A 24,554-nucleotide genomic window follows, 5' to 3' on the forward strand; every position below is an offset into this window, starting at 1 on the left:
ACAGGCTGGTCTCCCCAGGCCCCCGGCAGGGCCAGCCCACACTGCCCACGGGTGAACTGCGCTTCTGGCCATGCTCACGGGCAGCTGCCGGTCAGGTACCTGCTGTGCTGCAGTCTGGACCAGATCCCACCGAGAGCAAGCCACCCCGCAGCTCACACACGGCCTGAGGTTCACCAAGGGCCTCCCGCCGTGGTGGCCGAGGGCCCAGCAGACCGGCTTTGCTGACGGACTAGGAAGGCCTGGGCTCCTCCCGACAGGAACACCGGCTCGCAGGCGGCAGCAGCCCGCTGTGGTAACGGGCGCTCGAGTGGTCACACGCGGCCTGGCCGAGAGCTCCCGCTCATTAAAGCTGCCTCAGAGGGCACAAGAGACCAAATCAGCAGTAATATTTTTAGACGATTGTTAACTTTCTCCACTTTCACCCTTCAGCGCCAGCTCCTGTGGGTTTTAGAGCTGAGTCACCGCCGGAATGTCCTGAAACCTTCCCCAGGCGCGCGAAGGCGCTCGGGGCCTGCCAGCAGCAGGGCCTGGCTCTGCGCTTCCACTGTGAGACGCCGTCCGAGCGGGTGCCCAGAGGGGCGGCCACGGCCACGGCCAGACCGGGACCCTCCTCCCTGCCCCGGCCAGGGCTGCTCAAGATCTCTTGGAAGGCACAGAGGTAGGAAGGGGCGCGGCCAGGGGAGCACACGGCCAGGCGTGAACACCCCAGCCCTGCAGCCCCACGCCTCTCCCCAAGGTCGCGGCGATTCCTGAGACTGATCGCTACCCACCGGGGCCCACGGCCACACCGTGAACCCCAGCCTTTCCCTGCCTCTCATCGCTGCGCCAAGCCCCACACCTGAAGAGAAGACACACCCTTGCCCCACCCAGGGCTGCTCCTGCGTGGCCCTGGCACTCTCACCTGCACTTCCGCCACAGCCGAAAGGACCTGCCGTCCCAGAAGCCCCTCTACTCCGCACGGACGCTACTCCCAACAGACCTCACCCCTGACAGAACACCGGAGAGACGTCGGCCAAGCTCCCCACAAAGCCTGGAGAAGGGGCCGTCCATTGCTGACTGGCACCAGCGAGAGGCCAGGAGAGGCCTTGTCTGAACCCTGCAATTCAGAACCCAGGTCCGCGCAGGCTGCGGCTCCTGGCAGTCCGCAAGCACTTGTGACCCAGCCCTGAGCCGGGCGCTGTGCCAAGTGCCAGGGCCCGCAGCTGACGCTGGGGTGCAGGGGAGCCGGGGGGTGCAGGGCATCCCTGGTCCTCAGAGGAGCCCAGCCCTACTTGGAGCATTGCCTCAGAAAGGGTGGTAGAAGCCCAGGGCGCCCCCCAACTGGCTAGCAGGGAGGGTAGACCCCAGGGACGGGACAGGGACCTCCAAGGGCGAGGGGGCCCTGCCCCGTGGGCTTCTGCACTGGTGCGGTGACCGGCCCTTCTCAGGTGCCCCAGTGGGGGTTCAGTGCCCCCGCTTCCTGCTGAGTCATGCTGGGTGGAGAGTGGGGGAGGCAGGCACAGACCCGGGGCGCACGGCCACTGAGCTGCGACGGAGGACGGAGAGGGCGAACCCGCTCGGGACGGGCCCGAGCAAGGGCCACCCGGTGTGTGCCGAGTGGGCAGCCTGCAAGGTCTGCAGTGACCCCCTGACTCGGCGGACTCGCGCGGCACTCTGGGTGCTGCTCCCGAGAACACAGGTATGGCGACAGCAAAAGGCCGAGAACCCGAGGAGCCCAGGCTGGAATGCCGGGTATGCTGGCGAGGGCGCCACTTCTCCGCAACAGGAGCCACACAGGGCCCCCCTCCTAGGGACCTGGAGGCACTCAGAGAGGTCACTGTGGACACGGTGAGAGTCAGTCACCCCACCGCGAGGCCTGAGGGCAGGCTCCATCACAGGGCTGACGACACAGCCAGCAGGACCAAGGTGGCCCGAAGCGTGCCACTGGGGTGCAGCTCACGTGCCCTGAAGGTGTCCTTCCCAGGGACAGCGAAGGCCTCAGTGGAGCAGAGTCCAGGATGTGGGAAGGGCGCCCCACAAAGTGCCAAACCAACATGGGCCTTGCAGGCACAACTCTCAAAACCAGGCCCCCTCCCCCCTCCCGGGTCTTCCAGCCGACCCAGGCTGATGAAATTCACACGGAAGGACCCCAGCCCAGGCAGAAGGGCTCCCGCGCCAGTGTCACACTGAGAACCCCAGGAAAAATGGTCCCACACAAGAAACCCTGCTGTAGGCAAGAGGAAGCCCCATCACAGTCACTGCTGCTGGGACCACTCCTGAGGAGCCGCCTCACCGGCTTCCCGAGACGCCGGGGTGATGGCTACAGCAGCACCCTCGCCCACTGCTGTGCCGGGCACGGCACCGGGGCACCGGCCCACAGCCACAGCATGAACTTGGCAGCGTCCTGCCGCCTCCCCCACTGTCCCCACTGCCACACTTTAAGAGGAGGCGGTGTCTCGACTCGAAGCCAGGACAGTCTGGGCGATACGTCACCGCCCAAAGGGTACACCCCGAGCTCCACGCAGACAGCAGTGCACCAGGTCACCCGCAGAGAAGCCCAGACGGACTGCCCCACCCCCAGGCGGCGGAGCTAGCCAGTCTTCAGATGGGAAGGCAGTGTAGGCGCTGGCACGTGGGTGCGTGTTCCCGCAGTGCTGGCGAGGGTGCCCAATCTGGCACTGCAGCTGGCTGGTGGGAGGGCTGCCTCCTACACCGGGAGGCGGTACCCCCGCGTGGGCTTTGCAAGGAGGCCCGGAGCACCGTGAAGCAGCGAGATGGCCACGACTGCAGCTCCAAAACCCAAGGACAACACAGGTCAGGGAGGCAGACACACCTACGCCGCACCGCGCAGGGCCAGGCCCGACCTCAGCACAGCTTCCTGCCCCTGGAACACGAGGGCCACAGATCGCGGCCCTCCCTGACACACACGAGCACAGTGTTTATCACCAGAGGGCTCAGGCGGAAGGTGGGGTAGTAAATCCACCCCTTAAGAGACAAACAGCCTCCAGCACAGGCCCTGCAGGGGGTGCCGGGCAGCGTGGCTGATCAGGGCCGTCCACAGTCCAATTTCACAGACACGTCCAGCCGCCCTCTCTGAGCCCCAGCCGGGCTCCGCAGGCCAATGGAGGCCCCACTGCTGCACGTCTCAGCAGGACCCTTGCAGCTTAAATAAGCCAGAGCCAGAGTGGGCCCCACCCCAGCCCAATGCCAGTGAAAGCAAGAGCCCAGCACAGGTGCCCTCCTGCATGGGCCTGGGTGCCGCGCCGGGACAGCGGGAGTGAGGACAAGGTCAGCGTCAAAGCCCCCACACGGGAAACTGCCGCGGCCCAGAAGTCCAGACCTCCCAGCACCGGCGCTGGAGCAGCACCAGGCTCCCTGCCCGGGCGGGCCGTCGCCAGCCTTTCAGGAAAACCCGGAGTCCTGGGAAGGCCGGAATCTGAGGCAACCCCGCTCGACCCGGAGCGCTTGCCATCTCTTCTCCCCCGCAACCACATAAACAACCCCTCCCCCCCGTCAAGCGGGATCTCACTGACACAACTGGGCATCGCAGTGCCGGCAGGCAGCAGCCCGGGCTCCGCACCCTGGAAGGAGACCTGCGCCAAGCAGGGCGGAGGCCGGGGAAAGCATCAGGACAGCACCTTTCTGCCACGTCAGTGGGGGGGGGGGACGCGGCGGCTCTGTGGGCCACGGGCACCACACCACATCACCACCCCCAACCCACTTTCATCTTCTTACAGGATCTGCTGCTGCCGCCTTTTTTCAGGTACGATTTGTACCAAGCAAAAGAGAGATTTTACGGATGCCCAGCGCGCTCCTCAGCTCACATTCCCCCCGCAGCCTGAGGCTCCGTCTGGGCAGCCTCCCCCTCATGCCACTCGAGGGGACAGACGGTGGTGGGAGGGTCCGCGCAGCAGCAGGTCCAGGCGGCCAGGAAGCCCCTTCGGCTAGTCCCCATGGAGCCTCCCAGACGGCCAGGGACCTGAAAGGGGAGTGGCTTTTCTTTTATCCACTTGGTCACCTTCACACAAAGAGGAGGAAAGAGGCTCCAGGCTGATGGCTGACCCCCGGCCCCTGCCCTCCGCGGCCCCTCAGGGTGCTCCTGACCTCTTGGCTAGTCAGCCCCGGGACTCCAGGGTCACCCAGCCTCCCTGGAGGCCAACGTCCTCCCCTTGCCAGGATCCGGGGCCCACTCCCTGGCGTGGGGTACTCACGAGTTTTAAAAGCCACTGGGAGTAGGATGTGGACAGCAGCTCGCCAGTCCCTCACGGCCCCTCCCCCACCTAAAAGTGTTTTGCTTCATCATCTCCAAGACAGGCCTGGGCGCCAGGGTGAGCCGGGTCCTGCCTGCACAAGGCCATCACCTTGGGACCTGCCGGGGCGGCCCGGGTGCAGCCTGGCAACTCCGGGGACCGGCCGGGAGCAGGCGCCGTGCCTGTCTTCCCCAGCAGCCCTCTGTCCTGCCCGCCCAGCCAGCGTTGCCATCTCTTGCAAAACAGCTCCATGTTGGGGGGGGGATGCAAAGGGAAGAAGGAACAACTGTTGCTAGGGTAGCTCTGCGCCCCCCGTGGCCCCCACCCCAGTCTCAGTTTCCGGCACTCACCTGAGGGTGTGCTGCTCGGGGCCGGGGAGTCGGCGTCCTGGGTGCTCCAGGGTCGGTCCCAGCCTGTGAGGCTGAGCGATTGCAGGCCAAGGCACAAGTCGTTTGCATCTGGGAGGCCACGGGAGGATTCTTGCGCAGAGGTGGGGAAGAGCATCCTGCTTGTGACTGTTTCTTCAGAGTCCTGGAAGTCTGCTTCGGAGAGGACAGCGGAAACCCCGGAGTTAAGGGCTATTTCCCCCAGTGTTATCCGCAATAAATACGGTCAGCAGCAGCCTCCCCGGCTCAGGGAGCAGACACCCGCGCTGTCTGGACGCTGCGGGCGCTGCCATGCAGCCCCCTCCTCACACACACCCCTATCCCGTCTGCAGTACAGACGGGCCAGCATGTGACCAGGCTGCTGCTGCTTCCTGCTGCCAGTGACATCAGCCGCCAGCGAGCAGAGCGAGCGGCATCACCCTCCCGGCGCGGGGAGGAGCAGAGGGCCGGCGGGGAGGAGACTTGCCACTTGGAACAGTCCGGGAGCAGCAGCGCCCGTGAGCCAGATCGCGAGGCAGTGCCCTGGTCTCTAGCAACGGTGGCCACGCAGCCGTCCGGCGTGACTGAAGTCCTCTGCCCACAGCCCAGCTGAGGCGGCCGCTGCTGCTCCGCGGCTCTGCCCTCCAGCCCCTCCCCCCCCGCCGCTCTCCACCCCCAAACCCAAAAACACTCTAGCGCTGGACTCTCTCCAGCTGCTTGCTCAAGCCAGTACAAAGCTGCATGCTCTCGCCAGCAGCAATGCTGCGCCGCGCATGGCCCGGGGTAGCACCCTGACACAGCAGGCCCCGAGAAACAGGCCAGCTTCAGAAGCTCTGCACACTGGGCCCTCCGGAGCAGCCGAGGTGCTTGGGCTCACCTGGAGCAGCTTAGGGCAGAGAAAAAGGGTCAGGCTTGGGCAGCCGGTGCCGCCCAGCTGCTCCAGGCCGGCATGGAGCCACTCCACAGAGGGTAACCCTGGGCCCAGCTTCCTCACCTGTGGACCTACATCAGGAGCACCCTCCTGCAACTAGCTGGGGCACAGGCAGAGATGGGGGGTATCTGGCCCCATCCGAGTTCTGGTCTCTGTGCCCTACCTGGAGCACGTCAACACACTGGCCAGCTAGGGGTCCTCAGCCAAGTCCAGCTTGGCCCAGAGCTCCAGGACCCCTGCTGGGCTCCTCCACCACACCCTCCAGCACAGACTCTCCAATATGGGCCCCAGGCACTGGGCTACTCCCTCAGAGAAGGCACAGCAGCGGCGGCACTCCGCTGCAGTGTGCTCCCAGGCTGCAGGAAGCCACCAGACAGCAGCAGGCCCGCCCGGAGCGCCCAGGCCAGCGTCTGCGTGGGGCACAGGCAATACAGCGCCGCCAGCCATAAAGGCCACGTCTGCCTGTGGCCAGGGGCCTCAGGCTGTGCCGGTGTCCGCGGGAGGGGCCCCTCTGGGGCTGCTGCGTCACGGCCGCCTCCTCCCCGCCCGCTGCCTGCTGTGCAAGGGCCGGGCCAGGACGGTCCCCCTGGTGGTGCCCTCGAGACCCTTCCTCCAGCTTCCCCACAACCGTCCTTCCCAAGTGAGGACATGTGTTACAAAGACATAAAGCTTCCTTTAAAAAAAACCCATATTAAGTGCCCACTCCCCCAAACCAGATGTCTGTGTGTCGCTACCCCAGTGCGAGGGTCTCTCAACCCTCTCTCGCTGTCTAAGACAGACACACCTGGGGTACAGTGGCCCCAGGTGGAGGACCTAACACCAACCAGGCTCTTGCCATGAAATGCAGCTCAGGGTGGGCAGCACACCCGGCAACCCTGGGCCTGCGCGGCCCTCATAGGATGCTCCGCCCATGAAGGTCGGAGCAGAACCGACCTTCTCACCCAGCAGCAGGGGCACAGACCTGAGCAGTGGCGGCACCCCCTCTGGAGGGGCCTGGAGGCCGAACGCCGGGCACCCTGCTTCAGGTCTCCCCCGGCCATGTCCCTGCCACCTGATGGCTGTCATCATGCTGCTGCAGGATCTAAGGCCAATGGCGGCCACGCATCGACCCTTCTGGGCGCTGACGGGTTTGCTTTGCCCCGGCCCTGCCGCTGCGAGTTGGGGACCGCGTTAGTCAGTGCCGTGACCACGTGGTTGTCACCCAGACGACGCTGCGCAGGGTCCCCTGCATGCTCAACCTTGGGCTTCTGGCAAGCCAAGAAGAGGCCAGAAAGGAATAGCGGCCCCGCGCGGGGAGCCATTAAAGCAGACTCCGCCACACGGAGGCAGAAGGGCCTGAAGACTCCCGCCGCACGCCCTGGGGGATGCGAGGTGGCCCATGGCACTGATGCACCTGTGCTGATCCTAGGAAGGAGGGGGGTCTAGCTTTGGGAAGGCGGTCAGCAGCCCGGAAGGCTAGACGATCAAACTGACGTGCAGTGGGTAAATCTTCAACACGAGGTGCTGAGTACAGAGTTCAAGGTGGAGCAGAGACCGGGGCCGGGAGGCCAGGCACAGGGAAGAGGGGCGCCGAGCAGGAAAGCGGTGCTCCCGCGGAGGGCTTGGCGCGGGGAACAGGGGCTGCAAGGAGCACAGCGGCACCTCCACTCTGACTGTAAACTACTGTGAAATTCTGCAGGTTGGTGGCGCCTGTTGGCGAAGGAACACAGAAGAGGAGCAGCCAATGTGTGCAGGGAGCAGGCATTCCTGGATTCATAATCCTTTGGTTTTCACGTAAACACTAACAAAACCAAATCTGTTTCCCTGTTTGTGTCTTCGGAATGGAAACAAACACACTAGGATAGTTTGTGCAACAGCCACCCTTGAGGTCTTTTACAAAATCCTGACTTCCTCCTCAGCTCCAGGCCCTGGAAGTGGCAGAGAGGGCGAGGAGACCTCTTGTGCCCACAGATGCCTTCAAGTGACTGACTTCACAGCCACCTGGCACGTCTATTTAAGTCAGTGACTACAGCTCTTAAAAGTTTTGACAAAGCCACACAGTAGCTGCCTAGGAATGTATTTCTAAAAGACTACTTGCCCCCCCAAACCAAGAAAACCGAAATGCGGGTTTTGAGACTCCCTCAGACACGCGCGCTTGAATCGACACCGTGTCTGTGCAAGGGCCGCACGCGCGGGGACACCCGCTCAGGGCAGCGCTCCTCCGACTGCAGTGGGCTGATGGCCCACTTGGGAACCTGTTTAAAGTGCTGATCCAGGATTTCCCTGGTGGCGCAGGGGTTAAGACACAACCTATGAAACTGTCCGTGGCCACTGCAGCACAAGTTCGATTCCCGGCCAGGGAGCTACCCACAGGACGCAGCAGACCTCTCCTGTCTCCCTGCTGCTCCTCTCAGCAGTGGATTTTGGTCAATCCACCTGTTCTGCTCCCCACTCTGTCTCTGGTGAATCCTCTCACTGCCCCCACACCTCTGGCCTGTACCCCAGCTCTTGTGTGCATGAATAAATCAATCTTTAAAAATAAAAATAAGGCCTTCCCGGTGGCGCAGCGGTTGAGCGCTGGGATGCGAAGCTGCCCGCGGCCTCTGCAGGGCTGGTTCGATCCCCGGCTGCTCCCCGGCCACCAGAGGAGGGTCCCACATGGCGCGCAGACCTCTCCTGCCGCCCGCTGCTCCCCTCAGCTGTGTACTTCGGTCCTTCTGCCTGCTCTGCTCCCCGCTCTGGCTCTGGTGAATTCTCTCACCCTCCCGTGCTTCTGACTGTACCCAGTGCTTGTATAAACCAAACAAGCAAACAAACAAACAAATAAATAAAACATGCCTCTATTAAAAAATAAAAAAATAAAATAAAAATAAAAATAAAGTGCTGGTCCAGAAACAGAATTTCCATTTCTAACAAACTCACAAGCCACTGGTCCTCAAAGTTTCAAGTGGTCTCTCTGCCCCAAGTCCACTGTTCCAGGTGATCCGTCGCGCGCGCTCATAGCTCCCCCTCCACGTGGCCGGCCCCTTCCTGTTGCCTCTCCAGTGAAAGCCAAGCTTCAGTCCATGGCTTGTTAACTTTCTCACGCTGCTCACCACACACCAAAGGCTAAGCTTGAGTTAATCCAACTCCCCGGAAACTCGGCCTCCGGGGACGGCTGTATAGGTCGCCTGGCGCCCACGGGGCGGCAGCGGCTCAGAGCGGCAGCACGAGGGCCCGGACACTCAAGCCAGGTGCCCGTCCTCTCGGCTCCGGGTTCAGCCCCACCGCAGAGTAGCATGTCCTCAATAGGAGAGCACCGCGGGTTTATGCTGTACCACCCACTGGAGAACAAAAACCAAAACAAATTCATGGGCTTCCTTTAGTCTTAACTGCTTTTAATAAACTTCAAATGAATTCTGTAAAAAATACTTCGGATTTTGTAAAATAGAAACCAATATACTAGGGGCCTCCCTGGTGGCGCAAGGGGTTAAGAGACAACCTATGAAGCTGTCCCCAGCCTCTGCAGCATGAGTTTGATCCCCAGCCGGCCAGGGAGCTACCCACAGGACGCAGCAGACCTCTCCTGACTCGCCCGCTGCTCCCCTCAGCAGTGTGTTTCGGTCCACTGCCTGTTCTGCTCCCCGCTCTGTCTCTGGTGAATCCTCTCACCCACCCCCACATCTCTGGCCTGTACCCCAGTTCCTGCATGCATAAATAAATAAATATTAAAAAAAAAAAAACCAACATACTCAGATTTTAAAATGTCACGTACTATGCTTATACCCTGGAAGAGCCAACACTGTTAAGAAGTTATTTCCAGCACACGGACCCATACAGGCCATGCAGCCGTAACAATCACTTGCCTTCAACGGAAGGGAAAGCCCCCCTGCCCCGCCCCTCGACAGAGGGAAAGACTGTAACATACGGTGCCAGAACTGCCAGCTACCCCGAAGTGGGAACTTGGGAGCCGTGAAGACCCTACCTCACACCATTCACAAATGTTCATTTAACACAGATCAGAGAGACCTAAAAGTGAGAGCTAAAGCTATAAAGCTTCTCTAAGAAAAGACTATCTCTGAGGCTTGGAGGGGGGTGTGTGTCCACAGAAAAGCAACGTTCTCTCATGGAGGACACAGAAAGCAAGACCTAGAGAAAATGGGGATAAACTGGACTCCTCACTTCTGCTCATCAGGACGCCGTCAGTAACCTGCATGTGTGTCACGTAACACCACTCTGGTCAACAGGGACGGCAGCCCCACTTGCCTATCGCTGGTGTTGCCACAGGCGCTGCACTTCTTAAAGGAGCGGGGAGAAGTCTGAGCCACCCCCACCCCCAGCCAGAGGCTCAGGGAAGCGCTATCTGGGGGTCTCACGGGCCACGACGTCCCAGGGAGGCGCCCACCTGCCGACATACGTCCCCCTCATGCGTCCCAGGGGCCACAATGCAGCCTATGAGGCAAGCCGCAGGACGGGACACGCTCTCTGCGGCCACGTCCAGCAGCTGGCTGGTATCTGGGGCGTGCATGTAGGACATCTTAGCTCAGAGTCAAAGAGAAACATTGTAAAGGGCACAGAGCCATGCGAGGGCACTGCGCAGATGAGCAGCGGGCCGGGCACCTGGGGTCTGCTTGAGATCCTGAGTCATCAGAGACACAAGTTAAAGCACAGCACGTCCACAGCTGCTGCACACCTGCCGCTTCTATCGGGACAGCCACTGCTGAAAAAGGACTGCCGACTTCTGCGAGTAGGCGTCACCGCCCTGTGAGCCCGTGCTCCTCCTGGGTACTCCACCGGGGAATGGAGCATTTACCTGCGCAACAACCTGCACATGTGTGACAGCAGGCACCGACACCTGCAAACGGGCCAGGTGACCTTCAGCAGCCTAACATGAGCGTGACGCGTGCATACTGGAATACTACTCGGCAGCAAAAAGGGATTCTAGTATCTTATTGCATGGATAGATACAAAAACATGAGTGGGTCTCAGAATTATTCTACCAAGAAAGGAGTCTTACAAAAGAAAATTTTTTATGTAGGATTCCATTTATTTGCGGTTCTGGGAGAGGCAAAGCTAACGCTATGCTACAGCTGATGGCGACAAGACTTCAGGCTGCTCGCAGGGGCGGTGGTGGGGAGGGTAGAGGGTAGCCAGGGAGGCGTCCGAGATGGTAACAGACTGTATTTCAACAGGAGCTCGGCGTGCGTCCTTTCTGAGAAGTGCCAAGGACTTGTGCGCATTTCACACATCAGAACACCACTGTGTGTAAATCTACCTTAGAAGTGGTAAACAAATACTGAGAATTAAGGGGATGCGAGCTGAAGTTTGAGGGGTGTGTTAGTCTCATGTCTGCAACTTGGGCTGACTCATAAAAATAAGCTGGACCGATGAGCGGAATACACGACGTGCGGTGAAGCAGACACGACGGAACGTTTCCCATGACGTCTCCACGGTGGGTGCGCCAGTGCTCACGTGATAACTCAGCTTTTCTCTACCTTTGCCAATGCACATAAGAAAATGTTGGGGGGAAATGGACTGAGATTTTTCCAGACAACCCAGTCTGACCCAACGACCGGTCTGACATTAAGAACGGACACCATCACATAAGGTTTTGTGGAAGTCGTTTTCCGTGCGCAGAGCCAGTTAAAATCTGTACACTCAAGGTTTTGACAAAACACATCTAAACCCAGTGACAAGATACAAAGCATTACTGGGATACTCCACAATACTCCACTGGGACCATGTCCTTTCAAACTGACAAGATTTACATTTTCTCCATCCTTTAGGCAAATGGGGTGGAATGAGGCCTCTACGTGAAAGCGGAAGCATTCCCGATACACATCCAGAAAACTGAGAAATTCAATACAAATGACTTCGGTAACAAATCTTTTCACAATTGAGACGGTTTCCAGTACCTTCATTTCAACAAACGCGAAGCACTGACGGAAGGAAGGACTGAAAGGAAAGGGGGAGGAGCCGAGCCGCCCCACGCCCGGCGGTGCCCCCACAGCCCCGTGGCTTCACCGCCCCCTCCGTGAACACGCCTGCTCAGAGCCCAGACCCAGAAACACAAAGAACAAGATCTACTCGGTGTTGAAAATCCTGAATCATTCCAGCAGTAAGTGAGTCACCGGAAATTACGAAAGCTCTTAAATGCCTTGTCTCGTTAAGAAGCACTTCCAATAAATAAGTTATTAAATAATGAAACTATATCAAAACGTGTAACATTTAGGTCGTCTTCATCCATCGCCCCAGCAATCAATGGTCACAGAAACCCTCGGCACCCACCTGCAATCTGCTCATCACGGGAGGTGATTTAACATCTCAGTTTGGGCGGAGAAGTGCGACATGCGGTCGCCGAGACGCGCGAGTGTCGAGTACTACGCCGGGATGAGCCTGTGGCGCAGCAGGCTGGACCCGCGCGTGCAGAAGAGAAGGAACAATGGACACCTTCCCGCTGTTCCAGGGCGGGCTCACATGTTCCAAAACCTGACGGGCATCTACCCTCTACCACTTCCCTTCCGCAGCTTAGGCTTTACGTAAGAGAAGCTACATGTCGGGTTAAATGTGCAAGGAGTGCACTGCATTTTTTAACGTTTACTGCAGTGAAAAAAGACACTTGCTTTTTTAGCATTTTAACCCCCGTGAAGTGTACCATTCAGGAGCATTAAGCACATCCTCACAATCCACTGCCAGAACTTTAAATCTCAGGGGGAAAGTCTGTGCCCACGAAACACCAACTCCCCGGGAGCCGCTCCCCTCCGTGACTGTGGGCTCCAGGAGCTTCCGGTCCAGCTCACGCACGCAGCGCTCTGCAGACTCAGTCGCAGCAGGCCGGGCAAGGGGCCTCACCTCTACAGGCTGGGTGACAGCCCACGGGCCTCTTTGTCCACTCTCTGTGCATGGACGTTTGGGTGGTGACAGCCTCTCGGCGGCCAGTCACAGCAGGGCTAAGAGCGTGGCTGTACCAGCACGTGTACGCTGCGCTCGGACCCAGCCCACGGGGGAGGAGCGCAGGCGGGGACCACTCCACTTTCGGCTCTCCCTCTGGAACGGCGGAGGCACCCCGCTTCACGACAGAGGCGCACATGCTCCGGTCTCCCCCCGCAGCATTTGTCATTCTCTGCCTCTGTCTGACACAGGCCATCCTGACGGGCGTGCGCAGCACCACAGGGAGGGGATCCCACTTTTAAAAAGTCTACCAGGATCTAACAAACGTATGACGTTTGCTGCCGCCTGGCTCGCGGATCCGCGGGGCATGGTTTGGAAGTCCCACACCATGATCGGGCAGCACTGGATTCCCCCCACGCCGCCCAAGTGGTCCTAAAGCCAATGCCGCTTCGTCCAGGACGCAGCCTCCGTGTGGGCATCAAGTCCAACCTGTGCCAGAAAAACCCACCCCAGTGGCCAGAGACAGGGCATGGGCGTGCCTGGCGCCAGCCCCTTCCTTGGGCAACAGGCAAGGGGCAAAAGGAGACGAGGAGACCCCCTGGGAGAGCACAGGGATGGCCTCACGCCACAGCTGGACGCTGCACAGCCCAGCCCGCGGGGCCTCAGCATCTCCTCCCGCTCCGCGAGCCGAGCGCCCAGGCGCTCCCGCCACCCCGCGCTGGTACTGCCCACTCTGCTGAGGCGTCTGCTCATTTGCCAATACGCCTGTCGTGCGGAGTCTGGGCCCCTCGGCGAGGACTGACCACGCAAGGCATTACTGGCAGCGGAGTGAGACTCTGGGACTGGGACAGAAGCCCGAAGGGCCTGGTAGCGGGTGAGCGGGTCCGGCACGAAGGAAAGGAGGCCGGGAGCTGAAGACCACCCGCTTTGGCTGCGTCTTCCCAGAGAGCAAACAAGGCGCAGGCAGGCAGGAGACCGAGGGACCGAGGGCACCGGGGCGATCCAGACCGCGGACAGCGGCCCCTCCGCCCGCGAGGACGCTTCCTGCCCGGAGGCTGTGGAGTTCTGCGCGGCGCCGGCTGCTCCACAGCAGCCCAGCCCTTCCCACGCCACCCCCCACGGGCGGTCCGCAAGCACCTGCGGGCTCCTCCTGCGAACACGCGTCACGCGCGCAGAACCACGATGCGTGCAGGCGGCGCATCAAGATGCGCCCGAGACGTCAAGAGTCAGAGCCGACACCGGCCCTCCCGCCGCTGCCTGCACAGGGCCGCCCGCCGCAGCCGCCCGCGCATGGCGCACAGCGCGCAGGAACTGCCGCCGCCCTCCCCGAGACGGCCAGCCGGGCTTCCACCTGCCCGGAGCGCTGGACTCTGAATTCTGCTCGGCGGACCCGGCTAGGCATCCCATGACGCATCTGTCCACAGCGGGGACGGCCGCGTAACCCTAAAGAGGACAGAAAATGAGTGACACGGAAAGATCAAAGAGGCGGCGGCAAGTCCCGACAGCACATTCGGGAGGATTTCAGCTTCACAGCGGAACGTGTAAGAAACTGACTGGAGAGAGGCTCTGAGCGCCAACCTGTGACCGCACAGCCCGCCTCGGCCTTCAGTGGCTGCCCAGCTGCCCCGCACGGTGCCGGGCAGACCTGGGCTATCAGACACCGCACCGAGCACGGCACCCCCCAGCCTCTGCCCCGCGCGAAGTGCTCACAAGCCTGAGAGCAGAGTCAGGATGTGCTAGACGACTCAGGATGTGGAGACGAACTCTTCACTGGGGTGTCGGTGCCCTCCGCCCGTATCCCACTGCTGGAGCGAGGCCTGAGTAAGGGCAGTGAGGGGGACAGAAGCCAGGGCCCGGCGCCAGCCCGCTCTCCTCTGCTCCACTCCACATGCGCCTTCTGCCCAGAACTGTCCTGAAGAGCCAGCCGTGGCACCACCCGGGCGTGCCTGGCTTTCTGGAGCACCCAAAGAGCCTAACGGGCCACCTGCACCAGCACTCCGGGGGCTGATCGGTGACCCCTCCTAACCCTTCCACCCATCCCCCCAAATGGGTGGCGGGCTGCTCCTGTGATCGCCCTGGCCCGACAGTCCTCGTCGTGCTGCCTCACGATCAAGCCCCGGTGAGCGGTTGTGCCCTCCGGGACACCGGGGAGAGCCGTGGGAGTTGCCTCCCAGCCAGGGGGCGTGCCCAGGACAGCAGCAGGCCAGAGGGCCCCACAGGAACAGGAAGGCATGCCCCCTCACCAGCTGCCAGCCCCTCGCACATTCCTCTAGAACCACCTGCGGCCCAGACCCCGCACGCCAGCGGCGGCCAGGAGCACTGCAGCAGCCATTATGACGGGGAAGAATTTTCAATTTTAATTAAATCCATCACACTGAAACACTGGCACTGGGCTTCTGCTACTGGAAAGCTTCAACATGACGCAGAACAGCTACACCGTCAACGTTAGTTTTCTGACATCTAAACATGCGTCAGCCACCTCAGAGGAAGACTCACAGGCAAGCCGAGGCGGGCGTGAGTGAAGACACGCCGCAGGCACCTCACCCCCCACGTCCCGTGCTGCCGAGCACATGCCGTCAGTGAGAGCCCCAGGAAAACACACACGTGCGGCGTTTCGAAGACTCAGCAGGAGAACGATCACCAAATGCATGCATTTCTGGACCCCACCCACGTGGAGAAGGCGCCACACACGCGCCAGGAAGGGGCACGGCAACGTGACCATGGCGAGAGCAGCTCCCAGATGAGATTCCAAACTCATGCCTCCATCCCAGTTGAACACATTTATGTATTTTGTTAAAAAAGTAAAATCCCAAGCTCTACAAAAACAAGTGTAAAATGGGGCACATTTCTGCCACATGTCGCTGCGAAGGCAGATTTCTCTCAGACGCGCGGACACTCACGTTCCCGATATGGAGGTGCAGCAAGTCATCGCACCCAACACCTCAGACGTATGCAGCGGACTATGCCAAGCACAGCTTCATAAACCGGGGGATAGGAATAAAAAATACACCACTTCAATTTTTTTTATGAAAACGTGCTCTTTTTGTTCCATTTGCCATGCATTCGTGAACACCTTCAACCACACTGGCACTACCTGGCTTTTCATCTTATCAAAGGGGTAGGTCCAAAAAAACATGAACTTGGGCCTCCTGGTGGACGCAATCTATGAAGCTCACTATAGCACAAGTTCGATCCCTGGCCAGGGAGCTCCCCACAGGGCGCAGCAAGCCTCTCCTTTCTCCCCGCTGCTCCCCTCAGCAGTGTACTTCGGTCAGTCTGCCTGTTCTGCTCCCCACTCTGTCTCTGGTGAATCCTCTCACCCCCCACACCTCTGGCCTATACCCCAGTTCTTGTATATATAAATAAATCTTTAAGAAAAAATCCACAATCTAAAAAATGAGGTGCGTATCTGCCAGACATGCGCAACAGGAACACGTGTGCACAAACAGCCACAGTCACACGAGTGAAAGCTGTGCGGGAGGCAGGTGAGGAGAGAGAGGGTGGCGCCTGGAGGGCGCATGAGGGCTCCTGGTCTGCAGGGGAACACGGCGGCGATGCCCTGGCAAGGACGCTTTGCAGTTATCTTGTTGAACTAACCGGCATCTTTAGCAGACAGTGGAAGTACTTTTCCCAGCTAGAGTAAATGCAGCAGCTGTCAATTTGCAGCTGCCGTCCTTCGGCCGCCTTTTCTGAGCCTCCCTGCACGTCACTGGCCTCCGCAAGGGTCAAGGAATACTCTACAATAACTTGACTCTACTTTACTAAGACAGTTGAAAGCACTTTAATCTGTGGCAGTTTGCAGAGGGTCTTAGTTTTAAATGTTATTCTCCTTTAACAAAGGGCACATGAGACAAATCGGATCTTTCCTTTCTCCAGGTTTTGGACAGAACAAGCAGTTACTGGCCTTCCATTCGGTCGAGGCTGGCCAGCCTGCCGTTGAGAGCCAAGCTTGCCAGCTGCCCAAAGGCGAGCCGTCCCCTCACCAGCCAGTCTCCTCCCTGAACTCCCTGGGGGACGGGGCGAGGGTGGGGAGCCTCATCGAACAAGGACAGGCTTCACACTGCTTTCACAGTTGCTCTAAATCTGGATTCACACCCGCACACACCCCTTGGCACACAGGGCCAAGACCGCACAAGTGTCAATTCAAGATGATTACTATTCCCAGCCGTCATTAAAGTGCCGGTGAAGAATGTCTGCCAGTCCAAGCCCAATTTAAAGCACACAGAAGTGTGAGTTTAAAAAGCTGTCTTCTCTTAGCTTCCTAACCAAGGATGGAATCACAGTTGTCTTTAAGGTCCTTTGCTTTTTCAGCCCCTTGTGGAATTTCCAATCCCAACAGGCGACGACAAGGGTCACCAAGATATTCAACAAAATAGGTGCTAAAAGCCTAATAGTTTTTAGCTGACAAAGCCGGAACAGTTAAAAGGTGTGCTATCCAGTGAGATGACTCACTTCACTGGTTTTCTTCTCTTCAGATGTGGCAAGAAGCGCTTGCAAATGCAGAGGCAGCCTCGGGAGGCCGGCATTCCACAAGTCACGAAGAGCACAAATACATCCCTCCACCCAGTAATTAAGAATCTCTCAGTAAATACCCAAATGCTGAGAAAGAGATACCTATGAAGATGTTTGTCGTAAAGCTATTACTGGTAAAAAGCTGGAGATAACCATTTCTCTCAGAACAGAACAGGCACTTAGCTGTTAAAGTTTGGCTCTCAGCACATGATAACCGAGAATGCGTAAGTGGTGAGGGAGAGTCAACTGTTTAGAAAGCATGATTATAACTGACTGAAAATATCCAGAAATATATAGAAAAGAGATTGGCAGTTATCAAAACAGCTGAGCAGACAGTAGATAATAAATGTGTAAATGTGTACAGAAATTTCTGAACTATTTATTGCAAACAAAAATCAGCAAAAGAGACCGCCGGGGCAGACCGGGAGCACAGGGGAGCGCGTCCCTGCATCACCATTTTAGAACAGGGACCTTTCTTCAGTAGAGGCTGCTTGAAACTGGCAGAAAGCTCCCGGAGGAGCCAGAGGTGAGCTGGGAAGTTCGCCCAAGATGCCGGCCAGTACCAGCAACACAGTGTCCCAAGGAATACGGCTAATTAGAAAACAGGCAGTAGGGAGTAGAAAACCCACATGCCACCCAGCAACTCCTCAGGAAAAAAGCACACCACGAAAAGAAAACCACCTACCAGATTGCAACGACAGTAACTTGGAAGAACTTCTGAGCCTTCCAGAAAGAGAATTTAAAATTGCCGTGATTAAAAAACTGACAGAAGTCATAAAGGAAAACAATGATAAGGGAAAAATAATTAACGATCAGAAGAATGAAATTGAGTCCCTAAAGAAAAAAATAAAAGAAATGCAGGAGATCAAAGAATTAATGGAGGTGCTAAAGAACTCTGGGAAAAGCAATGAAAGCAGAATAGATGAAATGGAAGAACGAATAAGTACTCTTGAAGACACAGAAATAAAAAGAACTAAAACAGAAAAGGAAAGAGAAGTACAAAGGAAAAAGACTGAAGACAGACTTCGGGAACTATCTGACTCCATGAGGAAAGGAAATATAAGAGTTACAGGAATCCCAGAAGGAGAGAAGCGAGACCTAGGAACAGAGAAAATATTCAAGGAAATAATTGAAGAGAACTTCCCAAACATGAAGAAGGAGTTGAAAATTGATATACAAGAAGCAAGAAGAACACCAAACTTCCATGACGAAAGGAAAAATACAGCAAGACACATAATAGTAAAGCTCCCAAGAATCCAAGACAAGGAAAAAATAATGAAGCTGACAAGAGGGAAGAAACAGATAACAGTCAAAGGAAAACCAATGAGGCTGACATCAGACTTCTCCGAAGAAACACTACGAGCAAGGAGAGAGTGGAGGGACATAGTCAACAGACTCCAAGAAAACAGATGCCAACCAAGAATACTCTATCCCGCAAAGCTCTCCTTCCTCTATGAAGAAAGAATAAGGACCTCCCCAGATAAACAGAAACTCTGGAATTTCATTATGACTAAACCCCCACTCCAAAAAATACTACAAGGAATCCTAAAGCCAGAACCTCAGAGGGACGAATAACAACGAAAGAAGACCAAAAAAAAAAAAAAAAAGTTATTGAAAGAATAAATAAATAAAATCAAAGTAAAGACAAACACAATGGCAAATACAGATGCTAACATATCAATATTAACTCTAAATGTAAATGGACTAAACTCTTCAATAAAAAGACACAGAGTCGCAGGCTTGATTAAGAAACAAAACCCAACCTTTGCTGTCTCCAAGAAACACAGTTAGCTACAAAAGATAAAAATAGACTCCAAGTTAAAGGTTGGAAAACAATCCTACAAGCAAATGGACCAAAAAAGAAAGCAGGAACAGCTACACTTATATCAGATAAAACAGATTTCAAACTCAAAAAGATAAAAAGAGACCCCAACGGTCACTACATTATAATCAAGGGGACAACACTTCAAGAAGAAATAACACTCATTAACATATAGTCACCAAACGAAGGAGCACCAAAATATATCAGACAACTGCTGTCATCTCTGAAAACAGACATCAGAGAAAACACATACATAGTGGGAGACTTCAACACACCACTATCAACAATGGATAGATCAACGAGACAAAAAATAAGTAAAGACACTAAAGCTCTAAATAAGGATCTAGAGAGCTTGGGCTTAACAGACATCTATAGAACACTAAACCCAAAAAAATCTGAGTACACATTTTTCTCAAGCGCACACGGATCATTCTCCAGGATCGATCACATACTGGGACACAAGACAAACATCAACAGATACACCAAGACTGAAATTATACCAACCATCTTTTCTGACCATGAAGGCATCAAACTAGAAATAAACCATAAAAAGAAAACAAGGAACTCTCCTACCTCATGGAGATTGAAACCCACACTACTGGAAGACCACTGGACTAACGAGGAGATCAAAGAAGAAATTAAAAAATTCTTTGAATTGAATGACGAGGACACCAATTTCCTAAATGTATGGGATGCAGCAAAAGCAGTAATAAGAGGAAAATACATAGCAATAAAGGCTCACATCAAGAAACAAGAAAGAACTCAAAGAAACAACCTAATCTTGAAGCTCAAAGATCTAGAAAAAGAACAACAAAAAAAAAAACCCAAAACCAGTAGAAGAAAAGAAATAATAAAAACCAAAGCAGAAATAAATGAAATTGAAATTAAAAAAAAATCCAAAAGATCAATGAAACCAAGAGCTGGTTCTTTGAAAAAATAAACAAAATAGACAAACCCTTAGCCAGGCTCACAAAGGAAAAAAGGGAGAAAGCACAAATAAACAGGATCATAAATGAAAGAGGAGAAATCACAACGGACACAGCAGAAATCAAAAGAATAATCAGTAACTACTATGAACAGTTATATGGAAACAAGTTCAACAATCTAGAGGAGATGGACAAATTCCTACAACTCTACAATCACACAAAGCTAGATAAAGAAGAAATAGAACACCGAAACAGACCAATTACAAACAGCGAAATTGAAATGGTAATCAAAAACCTCCCCAAAAACAAAAGCCCAGGACCTGATGGACTTACAAATGAATTCTACCAAACATTCAGAGATGAATTAGAGCCTATCCTTCACAAACTCTTCCAAAAAATTGAGAAGGAAGGGATAATACCAAACACGTTCTCTGAAGACAACACTGCACTGATACCAAAACCGAACAAGGACAACACAAAAAAGGAAAACTACAGGCCAATCTCCCCAATGAACACCAATGCAAAAATCCTCAATAAAATTTTAGCTATCAGAATCCAACAATGTGTCCATAAGATAATTCACCACGACCAAGTAGGATTCATTCCAGGGACACAAGGATGGTTCAACATCCGAAAATCAATCAACGTTATCCAACACATCAACAAAAAGAAATATAAAAACCACATGATAATATCAATAGATGCTGAGAAAGCTTTCGACAAAGTGCAACACCCATTCATGATAAAAGCCCTTGAAATTCTTGGGATACAAGGAACATACCTAAACATCATAAAGACCATATATGACAAGCCAACAGTCAGTACCATCCTCAATGGTGAAAAGCTGAAAGCATTCCCATTAAGATCTGGAACAAGACAGGGATGTCCACTCTCACCACTGCTTTTCAATATAATACTGGAAGTCCTAGCCAGAGCAGTAAGACAAGAGAAAGACATACAAGGAATCCAAATAGGAAAAGAAGAAGTCAAACTATCACTATTTGCAGATGATATGATAATATATATAGAGAACCCCAAAAACTCCACAGAAAAACTAATTAAACTCGTCAATCAGTTCAGTAAAGTGGCAGGATACAAAATCAACACGTGAAAGTCAGTAGCCTTCCTATACACAAACAATAAATTTGAAGAAGAAATAAAAAAAAACCATCCCTTTTATTATCGAAACAAAAAAAATCAAATACTTGGAAATAAATCTAACAAAAGACGTAAAGGACCTATACAAAGAAATCTATAAAACACTGTTAAAAGAAATAGAAGAAGACACAAAGAAATGGAAAGACATCCCCTGCTCATGGATTGGAAGAATAAACATTATTAAAATGGCCATCCTACCAAAAGCAATATACAGATTCAATGCTATTCCAATAAAATTTCAATGTCATTCTTCAAAGAAATAGAACAATTATTGACGAAATTCATATGGAATCACCAAAAACCCCGAATAGCCAAAGGTCTCCTGAAAAAAAAAAAAGAAGGGAATGAAGGCATCACACTCCCAGACTTCAAACTATACTACAAAGCCATAATCATCAAAACTGCATGGCATTGGAACAAGAACAGACACACAGACCAATGGAATTGAATAGAAAATCCAGAAATAAACCCACAGATTTATGGTCAACTAATCTTTGACAAAGGAGCAAAGACTATGCATTGGAGCAAAGAAAGTTTGTTCAATAAATGGTGCTGGGAAAACTGGGTCGCTACATGCAAAAGAATGAAGCTTGACCACTACCTCACACCATACACAAAAACCAACTCAAAATGGATTAAAGAACTAGACATAAGACCTGTAACCATAAAATACACAGAAGGAAATATAGGCAAAACACTACGTGATATGCACCTCAAAGACATCTTTACAGACACATCACCCAAAGCAGTGATAGTGAAGGCAAAGATCAACAGCTGGGACTACATCAAATTAAAGAGCTTCTGCACAGCAAAAGAGACAATAACCAAAACAAAGAGAAACCCCACCGACTGGGAGAACATTTTTGCACACAACACTAATGATAAAGGACTGATCACAAAAATCTGCAAAGAGCTGATGAGACTCAACAACAAAGAAAATAATCCTGTCAAAAAATGGGCAGAAGAGCTAAAAAGAAACTTCTCTGAAGAGGAAATGCAAATGGCCAACAGGCATATGAAAAAATGTTCAACATCACTTGTCATCAGGGAAATGCAAATCAAAACTACCATGAGATACCATCTTACACCAGTTGAGAATGGCACATATTTAAAAAACTAGCAACAACAAATGTTGGTGAGGTTGTGGAGAAAAAGGAACTCTCCTGCACTGCTGGTGGGAGTGCAAACTGGTCCAACCACTTTGGAGAGCTGTGTGGAGATTTCTTGACCTATTAAACATAGAGCTTCCATAGGATCCAGCAATTCCACTCCTAGTATTTACCCAAAGGACACAGAAACATCAATTCCAAAGAGCACCTGCACCCCTATGTTTATAGCAGCACTGTTTACAACAGCTAAGCTTTGGAAACAGCCCAAATGCCCCAAAATAGATGACTGGATCAAGAAGATGGGGTCCATATACACCATGGAATATTACTCAGCATTCAAAAAAGATAAACACATGCCATTTGCAGCAACATGGATGGTGCTGGAAGGGATCATGCTCAGCGAAATAAGCCAGAAAGAAAAAGGAAAACACCGGATGGTCTCACTCATAGCAGGAATCTAGAAAACCTAAATAAGGGACCAGGAAAATGAATAACTATAAGAAAGTGAAAATCAAAATCAACAAACAACTATGAACCAGAGACACTCTATGGGGGGTAGGGGGTGGGGAGGGATTGGGGTCAAAATAAGGGGGTTGCAACTGTATGGGGAATATAAAAATAAAATTTATAAAAATAAATCTTTAAAAAAAAATTTTTAAATCAGCAAAAGAATTCATTAAATGGTTTTAAGCATTTAAAACTGGATATAACTCTCTGACAAAGGAACTCACAGTGTATTTTTAAAGCACAGTATAGTTAAATGCAAATGAACTGTCTTAACAGAGCTAGGTAGAACGGGGAGGGCATCTGGAGACGAATCTTAAAAGCCTCTATGACTGAGTGGCAAGGGTCTACTATTTAACTTTATGAGATTTCTCATTTTTTCATTTGCCCCCTTTAACTCAGGAAATGGATCCAACTAAGTGTTCCTGAAAAAAATTGACGCTACTCTCCACTCTAATCCCACCATCAAGACAAGTCCTGCTAAACACGTTTCTGAACGTTACACTAAGTGTGTGCAGCCACACACTTCCCACTCCTTTGAGAGCCTTGTGTCAACTTCAGGCCAGTTCACCACCAGGACCTGGTTCACTGCAACAACGATCTCAGCATGGCTTAAACCAATTTCCCCACATGGTTGACTTCCCCTCCTCCTCAGTTCTCCAGCTTCAAAACTACTTTTCTCAGAGACCCCCCTCAACCGCATGGGGCGACACATTCATGTCAGTCCCTATTGTGTCCCCTGGTTCAGGTCTTTCCCAACAACAGCACAAATGTGAAGTGACGTTCCTCCTCCTCCCCACTCACCCTGGGGTTCTGCAGGCCACAAGTCCGGGAGGAGAGCAGACCGTCTCCCCCGCTGACATCTGCTTCACAGCACCTCGGCCACGTATCATGCACTGACAAAGACATTGTCTCTTCATACGCGTTATGACCATTTTCATAAGTCGTCGGTCTCATTTACTCATAACACTGTGCCATAATTAAAGAAAGCTGCCCCTCTGCTATGTGGTGCAAATATTTTTTCTCCCTGGCCATGTTCGCCCATAGAAGCATACAATTCAGTGGTTTTCAGGGGTGCAGTGCTGTGCGTCGTTATGATATACTTTCTGCATCTACCATTTTGTAACGGGGGGCCCCCAGGAAAAGGGGAGGTTTCCTGCCCCACCCAAAGGAGGGTAGAGCTGAGCAGAGAGAAGAAGCTGCACAAGGGACAGAGGAAGGGAGGAAGGAAGCAGGATGGAGCCAGAAGGAGGCCTGGAGGAGACACGTGAAGAAACTGTGCTTGCGTTTTGGTCGCGGACGGAGTAACACAGATGTGGGTGAGACCCACGGGGAGGATAACAATGGCAGCGTAGATCTTGATTTTGCTCTTTTCCTCCCAAACTTGTCTGGTTGTTTCTGCTCCTTTTCTGTGGGTCCCTACTGAAAGGTGCCATGGACTTGTGGCAGCTTTGGGGCCTTCCTCTGGGCCAGATCTGCTTGGGTGGACTTTTACCCACGAGGGGACAGGTCACTTTGGGTGCATGATTTAGAAACTAGATTCTTTGCCTTTCCTGTTTTGTTTCCTAATTGTATTAAAGTTCCTTTCCTTCCCATTAAAGTCTCCTATGTTTTTGTGCTGATGCAGCAGATGGCAGAACCTATCAGAGCAGGCAGGTGTGCGGGGTGTGGGGTACCCCTATCCCTGTCCTGTAACAGACTATTCTGGGCATTTCATATAAATGGGATGATGTAATGTGTGGTCTTTACAATGAGCTTTTCCCAACTTTAGCCTATTATTTTCAACCATTTCAACAAATTAAGTCTCTAGTCCCTTTTGTTGCCTAATCACAGCCCACTGGGTGGAGACACCACACTTTATCCATCCCCCCGGGATGATGGCCTAGGTTTTCCCCACATACTGGCCATCGCGTGTGTCAAACAGTGAAGGCTACTGTTAGACCGCTGGTATCTCAGGTGGCAGACAAACACTAGGCTATGAGGAAAGGCCGGGAAAGGAGATCACAGGGGCTTTAAAAAGCTCAGCCTGAGTCACAGGAAACAGGGAAAAAGGAGAAGGAAGAATACGTAAAGAAATAATGGCAAAAAACTCCCCCAACTTGATGAAAAGTATCAATCTACACAGCAAAGAAGCTCAAGGAATGCCAAA

At 53.6% G+C, this 24,554-nt stretch overlaps 1 protein-coding gene across 6 annotated transcripts in view; it reads right to left on the bottom strand.

The window, feature by feature from the left end:
* CPEB1 (cytoplasmic polyadenylation element binding protein 1) overlaps positions 1–24,554 on the bottom strand; it is a 63,809-nt gene that overhangs the window by 13,239 nt on the left and 26,016 nt on the right. For 4 of the 6 annotated variants that reach the window (XM_054694716.1, XM_054694717.1, XM_054694713.1 and 1 more), the window contains exon 3: positions 4,580–4,771. In XM_054694716.1, the coding sequence (XP_054550691.1) occupies positions 4,580–4,771 (192 nt within the window). The remainder of the gene's footprint in view (positions 1–4,579; positions 4,772–24,554) is intronic. The other 2 variants (XM_037509943.2, XM_054694714.1) reach the window with 1 other exon arrangement.

Source organism: Talpa occidentalis, unplaced genomic scaffold (assembly GCF_014898055.3).
Source record: "Talpa occidentalis isolate TD23 unplaced genomic scaffold, MPIMG_talOcc4v2.1 talOcc4.14, whole genome shotgun sequence".
In the NCBI taxonomy this organism is placed as follows: domain Eukaryota; kingdom Metazoa; phylum Chordata; class Mammalia; order Eulipotyphla; family Talpidae; genus Talpa; species Talpa occidentalis.